Source organism: Arachis ipaensis, chromosome B4 (genome assembly GCF_059453495.1).
Source record: "Arachis ipaensis isolate K30076 ecotype BB chromosome B4, ASM5945349v1, whole genome shotgun sequence".
NCBI classification, from domain to species: Eukaryota; Viridiplantae; Streptophyta; class Magnoliopsida; order Fabales; family Fabaceae; genus Arachis; species Arachis ipaensis.
The window spans coordinates 18,431,899-18,440,966 of NC_142439.1; the positions used below are offsets into that span (position 1 = coordinate 18,431,899).

A 9,068-nucleotide genomic window follows, 5' to 3' on the forward strand; every position below is an offset into this window, starting at 1 on the left:
GTGTCACGTGTCACCACATCATCATACCATTACACGTGGCCAAATTATGAAGTGACACGTGTCACTTACAGTCCACGTCATTATGCCATGTCATAACGTCATTAATGGAAAATGGGTCAGGGACTAATATGGTGCATTTTTTTCAATCTCAGGGACGTAATTGGTGCAATTAGAATCTCAGGAACGATTTTAGTGCACGACGCCAATCTCAAGAACCATTTTAGGGTTTAACTCAGTTAACACATCATAATTTTATAGTAGTGGATTACACCTCTTTCTCCCCTTGCATGACCAATTACAAATTTTAAGATAAGATTCGAACGTTGATCTGAAAGGGGGAAAAATGTACATTTTGTAGTTGCTGCTTTGCGTTTGATTTATTTCACCTGATTACAATGAGGTTCCATTTCACAATTAAGATAACACTTCATATAAATTTGCAAAATCATAGCTGAAAGGGATATCAGCCTAGCTTAGTATAATAACATTTGTTACAATGTCTTTTTTTTCTGTACAATAATAATATTTACTATACAGTGATCCCTGATATGTAAATTATGTACTCTTAGCTTTTGGCAACTGAAGCTATTACAATCTTGTGGCATTAGATTTTGGAAGTTGACTACGCCCTCATGAAACCAAATTAACTTGAAAGGGAAGTGTGTGTTGAAACTCTTCCTACAAAGGGATCCATCCCTGTAGATCATGAAACATTAAGAAATTAGGGTTAGGATTTTGTCTTGTGCATTCTTTTTCTTGTTTTTTGAAGTGAAATTAACTAAAAGGTGTTAGATGTGTTGTGCATGTACCTTGATTTGTCCCATCTCAGTACCACAAAGAATAATGTCATTCGCGGCAAGAAGGCTTGTAATCTTGCTTCCGGCCGATATTCTCCCGAGTTTTTTCGGTGTCCCTCTCAACCAGATCTGGTTTGGAAGATTGTTCCAAGTTATACAGTTGATGATAACCTGATTTTGCTGTAATTTGGCTATATTTGACAGATATTTAAACATTTTGCACTTAAGTTTTATATCATCAACTAATCAAATATTTTATTTTGATATAACTTGTGGTTATGGAATGTGTTAAAATCTCTTTAATGAAATAGTTATATATAATTAAATGACTATATATCTTTTCTATAAGCATAGCTTGAATTTTCTAATGTAATATCTTTATTTTTGTTTTAACTAACCTGAATGCTATTTGCAGATGAGCTGGAGATTAGGTATATGAAGTCTTCTACCACTTCCATAGCCATCACACTATCTCCTTTGTCAGAATGGATTGAAATCTTGGGTTTCCCAATTTTTTTCTTCCATTCCTAAAGAATTCATCTATGTTAATACAAAGCAATGGTTTGTTTTTTTCTTTTTCTTTTAAAGTTTTGAAATCTGAAACTCATAACAATATTTAGTTTCTCACCTTGAATGTTGTGCCTTCAACATGCTTACTTGCACTATAGAGCCAATCTCTATATGCTACAATTGAATGTATTGGCTTACTTTGCTTGATCCAACTCCTTGTTGGTGGTTTGATTTCTTGTTCCCTGTTGTATGTTGTGGAATACTCCTAAAAATGAAACACCATGTTTACTTGTATCTTATTGGTCCTAGAATGGTAGAATGTGTTTGTACAACAACAGAGAAACTAACCTGTATGCTTGAATCTGTGCAGCCAATGTATAACTTTCCTCTAGTTAGTGTCATGCATTTTACATGCTTACCTTTGAAAATATTTCTGATTGCCCTTGAATCATTAGCTATCTGTAAATGTAAAATGTTGGTGTTATATAACAATTGTTTTGGAGTCTTAAAAAGTTATCAATTCTGCATTAATCTAGTAATTAGAAGCATGATTAGGAACATTTGTTTTGTGTCTGAATATGCTTTGAAAAGCTTCACTGTTATGCAAATGCAGCACTAATCATGACTAAGTTCCGAAGCATCACCTTTATTCCTTGGCTTTCAGTAATCGCGAAAATTGTTTCACCCGATGCATGTAACTGATGGATTGGTTCCTTGAAGACTATTACTTCAACACATTCCAACTTTCTCTGGACCATTCTCCACACCTATTTGATTTTGTGTTATATAAGATAACAGTTTCACCCTGGTTGAGAATAATAGAAATTAGTGTGCATATCGAAAGTTAAACCTTACCCTTATGGTTCCATCGGTGGATCCACTTAAGAGGCTATCCGATGGTTCAGATAGCGAAAAGCATGTCACGGACTTCTTGTGCTCCTTAATGTCCCATACAAGACTAGCTGAGTGCCCTCTAATATCCCACACCTTTTTTAATTCACCAACAAACTCTGATTTTACTTTTTTCCATTCAGAAGGTTTCACCTCAGAAACAGACATTAGTTGCTATGTCTAACATGATTTAACATGAACTCTTTTCCATGCTTTAGAACAAAAGAAATGCATAACACCTTCACTCAGGTCATGTGTTCTTACCTTGATTGAACCATCTGAATATCCACTGAATAGGAGTCCCTTGTAGTATATGAGGGAGAAAACTGCTATGTTGAAGTTTCGACTTGTCTCAAGGATTTGCGTGTGAACACAAGAAATACGCTGCTCTTACCACCATAATAATGATTTGAGGCGATGTAGAAAATAAACCAGTTAGTGCAAGGCACTGGAATAAAGAAATAGACAACAAGAAGAAGCTCAAGAAAATTTAAGAACCTAAAAAACAATAATACTTTTAAGTCATTTAGTTATTATGCAATTCCTTTTAATCCTTATTCCTTACTATGATCATTGATCTTAGCCTGCTGATAAACATAGTTTTGTGTCATAATATTTAAGGAATAAATTCACCTGTTATGTTTATGCAATGTTGGGACATCAATTGTGCCAATTATGGGGACATTATATAAATGTTATTCATAGAAGTTTTATCACTAATGATACATGAATGAGTACTTACTGATATGTTTGGCAACAGGAAATCAGCTACTTTGTGTAACTCCTCAGCCATCCAAGTTACATTTGAAAGACGTCGTAACGATTCCTTTACTCCTTCAGAGAAATGAATCAGTTTCTGCTTTCCTACATTAAAAAGATAGAGAGGAAAGAAAAAACTCATAATCAACACATAGTGCAGCAACAGAATTCCTATGATTAACACAAATTTTTTATAGCATTTTTTAATTCTCATATGCTAAGGTGGCCACGTTACCTTTACCAGTGGCATAATTATAAATGCATAGACATGCTAGAAGTCTTTCTTCTAGCTCCATCCCAGGATGCAGGAATTGCTCAATTCCACTCAGTATGATCTCGGATGCCGAATATCTGAGGCTATCCGAGCTTTTAGATATTTGACATCCGAGCCATGAAATTGCTACAAGACAATCTCTAGAGACCATTTTCATCTTGCTTCTTAATCCACTCTCTAAAGCATGGAAGATGGAATCTCCAACACTTAACATAGATTTTGCAATTTTACTGCACCATAAGTCTGTGCCAGTATCCTGCATAATCATGAAATTTGCTCATCTCCATAATAGCTTTTCTGAACAGCACAAATCATATACATATACTTCTATGATGCACAAATACCTCAACTTTCCTCATGTATGCATATCGTATGTGTATATGCATCAATACTGCTAGATTAAACTTCTCTTTATTATTGACTACTTTTATGAACTAAAAATAATATTGTTCATTTGATCATCCTATCTATTATTTGGAACAGTCAATCATATCTGACATAATTATTAAGAATTGATGAAGATTGCTTTAAGTATTCATATTTTATCATTTTTATAAAATTGTTTGTATGTAGATATAGATGAACTTTGAACTTTTTCTCATATAAACATTTAAGGAAGCTGTACCTGTAGACTCTGATCCAACCAGTTGAAGTTTCTTATCATATTGTGGTGATAGGGAGAGTTCAATCCTGTCTTCCTCAGCAACCATGCAGCTGTATATGGTTCTCCTGTCCACGCATATGTTCCTGCAAGATTTGATAAAATGGATGCAGATAATATCTGCGCTGAGCTTTCCTGAGATACCAATGCCCTTAGAAGGACCTTCACTGCTTCTACTCTGAACAAGCTTTTATCACATGGGTTCTGCATGATATTATTTTGGTTTGTTAGTCATTCATTAGTCCTCATATTTTACAATAACTCAGTCTAATTCATGTGGCCATTGTCAAAAAAATTTTCGTGAACACAAACATTAAGAAAATTGAATTGACATGACTAAAGGGCAAAAAAGTTTCTATGGCTTTGTGCCAAAAATGTATCATTTAGTGATCAAATGAACAAACTTTTAACTTGTGATTCATATGATATCTTCTTTTGATGAATATTTTTGTTTCTTCTATTAGCTAATCAATAAGCCGACCCCACCTAGTGGGATAAGACTTTGTTGTTGCTGTTTGTATTAGTTAATCAATAACACCATGTATACTGAGTTAAAGAAAATGAAATGGAATATCCCAATATACTGATTTATATCAAATCAATCTGTCATCCTAGGGAGCTTCATTACTGAAAAATGAGGATAAAAATTTTTCCGAATTTCATAGTTTACCAATGTTTCTAACTGAAGTAGTATGTTTACTGCAAAAAGCTGGTGATCAGGTTGTAATTGATGAGTACAAATCCTTAGTATCTGCATAACATTGATGCCTCCTTCTTGCTGTATACGCTGCAACAGATTAATGGCTGATGATCTGGAAACCAAATGTGAAAATTAATGACACAAAGCTTCCTTGAACAAGGACAGTACAGCACAACAAATTCTAGCCAATTATCTTAAAATAGAATGTAAATTAAAGAATGTTTGCATAGTTATACCGCGGTATGCAAAGGATTTCATGGAAAAATTCAAGTGCCATACATTTGGCGCGGGTATTTTCCGTCTGCAGAAGATGGATAAAAGGAGCAAGAGGAGTGTATTGTGATACATACTGTCTACATTGTGCATCAAACTGCATGCATTTTATAAGAATGGTGGTTAAAGAGAAAAACTCTTCTAGATTATCATTCCTAGCAACTTCTAGAAGTCCACTGAGAACATGAGGGGAACTAATCGCAGCCAAATGCATGTTATTTGTTGCATAGTCGAACGAAGTCACTAGTTCTTCAATGATCATCAATGATGCTGCATGAGGCGTCAGAAGAAGGGGCTCTGGCTTATTCTTGTAACTATGTGAGGTGCATACAATCTCAACAAGTATTGGTAGAAGTTCCAATGTTTTTATGTCTATAGGTGATGGATTTATCAAATAGATGAGAATTGCAGCCTCATGAACATTTTGTTTTAGAGCACTAGCAAGATCACACAACTTTAAACCTTTCTTCTTGATGTCTTCTATGACTGATTTGTTTCTTGAAATTATTGTAGTGAGAATAGACACAGAAGCTCTAATTTCTCTTTCCTCTTTGGATGTTGAGATAGCTACTAGCAGTTCATCCAAGATGGCATCCCTCAAGGAAGCATAACTAGTGCCTGATGAATCGGTCAAATACTCGTAGATAGATGCAATGTCAACCGTATATTCTTGTCCACACTTTCCTAATGCTTCTGAATAATGCAGTTCTGAGATTCTTTCAATCACTCCTGAAAGATCCTGTAGGGAATATCTTCGTGATTTTGTTTTAGAACTTTCTTCATGATCTTTCTGGCTGAGCCAATGTTTGGAAGGAGATTTAGATGTTACATTGTCAAAGAGATGGAATTTTAGTGGCTGCAATGCTTCCTCAATTATTCCATCATCTACATGGAAATTTGAGATGGATAAAGTAGAATCTTCTCTGGCTCTGTTGAATATGGTCGAATCAAAATTAACCACACTTCTTTCATTCAGCTGTTCTTGCCCGGAATATTTCACAGCATGATCCAAGGCATAGGATTGATGTAGCTTCCTAGAAAGATAAAAATCCAGAAGACAATTATGAATTATAGAACTGAACTGCCTCTAATAGGCTTATTTTTTATAACAATGGGTCATTTAAGCTTTTGGTCTGTGCAAAATTAGTGATATATGGTTTTGGTCCCTGTAAAATTTTGTGGTTATGGTGCAAAAATTTTCGTTTAGTAAATAAAATTGGGTTCCATAAAGATTAAACTGAAAATGGATGCTTATGCTTTGAACCATAAATGTGAACTTGATTTGTATGTACGATAACAATACTGACTAATTTCGCTTATTTCTAGAATTTTTTGGATCAAAATCTCACAAATCTTATGGGGACAAAAATAATAAATTTCCCATTTTACAAATACTAAAAATTTATATACATACAATGAAAGACAAACAAACAAAGTGAGGATGCTACAATTACACACTATACTATTTAAATAAAGTTGGAGGCAAACAAACAAAATGTGAATGTTACAATTATGAACTGTAATAATGAGATACCTATACTACTAGGCACTGATATAAAGTTAGAGACAAACAAACAAAACTTGGATGTTAAGACTTCATTAGTGGCCAAACCTGTCATAAGTTTCTCTCTGTAGATCATTTGCTTTTGTTATTTTGGCTCTTATGTGAAATTTTCTGTCTTCCATATTATGCATCACATCTTGGGGACCAAGTGGATGAACTTTATCATACTGCATTATATTCATGATATATCACAAACATAAGGGGAAATAAATGTGCAAAACAGAGAAGTTTTTGATGCACCTATGATTTGACATTCTAAGTAAACTATTGCCTAATGTAAAATTTGGAATTTTTTTCTCTTTTTTAAACCCCTTTTACTGGGAGAAAAAGCAGATTTTTTTCACATATTTTGATAAAATTTTAAACTTAGTCTTAGAAAAACCAATTCTCACTTTCTTCAATTATATACAAGATTTTAATTGCAAATTTTTTTTTCCCAAATTGAAACACACATAACCTTATGTGCTAGTATTAGAAACCAGAGAAAGACTTACCATATTGCAGGTTTTCAATCTTGGTTCATGTTGAAATGAATTAGGAGAAACACAGCTGGTATTTGGTGCATCCCTGAACATGGCAATGAGTTATTTTCAGATGACAAAGTAAACATTTCAAACTCCAATGTGTTATTTTTGGCTTCAAAAGGCAGTCTCTTATTTAACTTTAATCATCACCTTAAAGAATAATAACTATGATTATGTTCATGTTTGTTAGCACTGAGCACTGTGCATGAAATGTGCAACATATTTCAACCTATTAGTCATTAAAATTACTTGAAATCTTCTTTTTATCTCTTCAAACATCACAATTTGTATCTGGATTATTGATGTTAGAAACATGATTAGGGGAAATTTAGTTACTCAAAACTAAAAATATAACCTTTTTTCTGTTTTTGAGTCAGAAAATAGCATCATTGTTGAGGCAAAGTAGTTTTGAAAAGCAACAAGTATGAATAATAACTCTTACACATATTGTGGTGATTGGTGTTTGGTGCTGCAATAACTTCTCCACCATGGATTCTCTCCATAAAGCATAACCTGATAATACACCAAACCTTCCTTATAACTTCTTGCAATATCCCTAATTGCTTCATTCACTTCATCCTCAGAAGTAGAACTCACACACCCCAACCTCATGCTTCCACTGTTGTTCTTCACATTCTGCTTCTTCCTTCTCAGCAACATGATGGTTTCTTGAGGGAAAAGGCTCTGAGAAAGTTCAGTTGCAAATTCATTGCAAACAATCCTTGGTGACACCAACACAGCTTGAAGAAAATGCAGTGCAGATTGCCACTCATCACCCTGCAGGTTCCTAACAACTGAGAGGTAAAAATAGGAGCAGCACACCAAGTAACGGTTTGAAACCGTGGCGGTTACTTCTTCCTCATCAAGCATTGCTGGTACCTGAAGCATTTGTTCTGAGTTCATGAGCCTGAAGGACTTTTCCTCTGGCTTCTGAGCTTGAATTGCAGCTTCAATGCTGTCAATTCCCCAGTACAAATTGGATAGCACTGATTGCTCAGAGAATTCAAAGAACTCTTGCTTTTGAATCCTTAGTTTTGAGGTGCATTTCAGCTTTAGAGCATTCCTTGTTCTCTCATTTGACAAGGTTTCATGAACGTATCTGTTGATTGAAACAAGAACCCAAATGTACTTGAGGTCTATCATCTTCTCATAGTAATCAACAAGATCAAAGGGTGTCAATTCTGATTATTGCTTCTGATGCTTTTTTGGTTCTTTGAGAGGTGAAGATGATGAAGAAACTGGACCTATGCAAGCTTCTCTAAACTATATAGTATTAACGATTAATTTCTTTTTTTATTTAATATTTAAATATCATATTTACACAATTACACATACTCTGTCCTTTTAGGTTTTGGTATAATCAATGCTGAGTTTAGTTTCGATTCACTGAATAACATAAAAAAATAAAGGACTTTGTGGTAGATAATGATTTTTGTGAATAATAGATTTTAAAATTGGTCTAATAAAGTAAAAATACATTACACCTCTAAATTATCCATTTAAATCTTAATATTAGGATAACCATCCGACATTTGCACACCTAGTAAATTGAACATTCAATATATTTATTATTTAAATTGTTTAATATTTTTATTGTCTGTTTGTACTTTTCATATAAAAAATGAAAAATTATTCAAATTAATTTTTGAATATTTTAATTTTTTAGGTTTAAAATATACAAAATAATTATTAATGTTTATCTCTCTTAAATGATTCAGTCTTCTTTTAATTTGATTTGTTTAATTGAAATGATCATCTTAGAATTTTTAAAAATTTTAAAAATTATTTTGAGAATTTTTAAATTTTGAAAAAAAATTTGTATTTTATTCTTTAAATTAAATTTGAACAAGAATTATATTGTCTAAGAAAGATAATCGTTAGGGACAATTTTATATATTTTAAAATTTAGGACTAAAAATGTCCGATTTTAAAACTTTAAAAACTAATTTAAATAATTACTTTATAAAAAATTTATACGATTATTCAATTAGAATCATTCATTTTAAATAATTTTTTAAAATAATAAATTTCAAATTTTACTAACCTAATAGTACACTAAAATTCTTTTATACTAACAGGACATAGAAATTAAATTCAATCATCTTTTAATATCTT

At 32.9% G+C, this 9,068-nt stretch overlaps 1 protein-coding gene across 1 annotated transcript; it reads right to left on the reverse strand.

Annotated features, from left to right (window-relative positions):
- Nucleotides 1-406: 406 nt before the first annotated feature.
- On the reverse strand, nt 407-8,218 carry LOC107639045 (Transducin/WD40 repeat-like superfamily protein). Its single transcript, XM_016342459.3, has 16 exons — nt 7,396-8,218; nt 6,924-6,996; nt 6,478-6,596; nt 4,829-5,899; nt 4,563-4,704; nt 3,857-4,096; nt 3,193-3,487; nt 2,941-3,062; nt 2,463-2,582; nt 2,163-2,294; nt 1,952-2,074; nt 1,656-1,766; nt 1,426-1,572; nt 1,196-1,324; nt 810-926; nt 407-696 (listed from the first exon to the last, which is right to left on the reverse strand). Exons 1-16 carry the CDS (start codon nt 8,094-8,096, stop codon nt 679-681), a joined length of 3,660 nt encoding a protein of 1,219 aa, XP_016197945.1. The 5' UTR covers nt 8,097-8,218; the 3' UTR covers nt 407-678.
- Nucleotides 8,219-9,068: the final 850 nt, after the last annotated feature.

Coding starts and splice junctions, on each gene's coding strand:
- LOC107639045 (XM_016342459.3), bottom strand. CDS start 8,096: ATGATAGACCTCAAGTACATTTGGGTTCTTGTTTCAATCAACAGATAC. Junction 6,997..7,395: donor CACCAATCACCACAATATGT/GTAAGAGTTATT, acceptor TGCCATGTTCAG/GGATGCACCAAATACCAGCT. Junction 4,097..4,562: donor TACTTCAGTTAGAAACATTG/GTAAACTATGAA, acceptor AATATCATGCAG/AACCCATGTGATAAAAGCTT.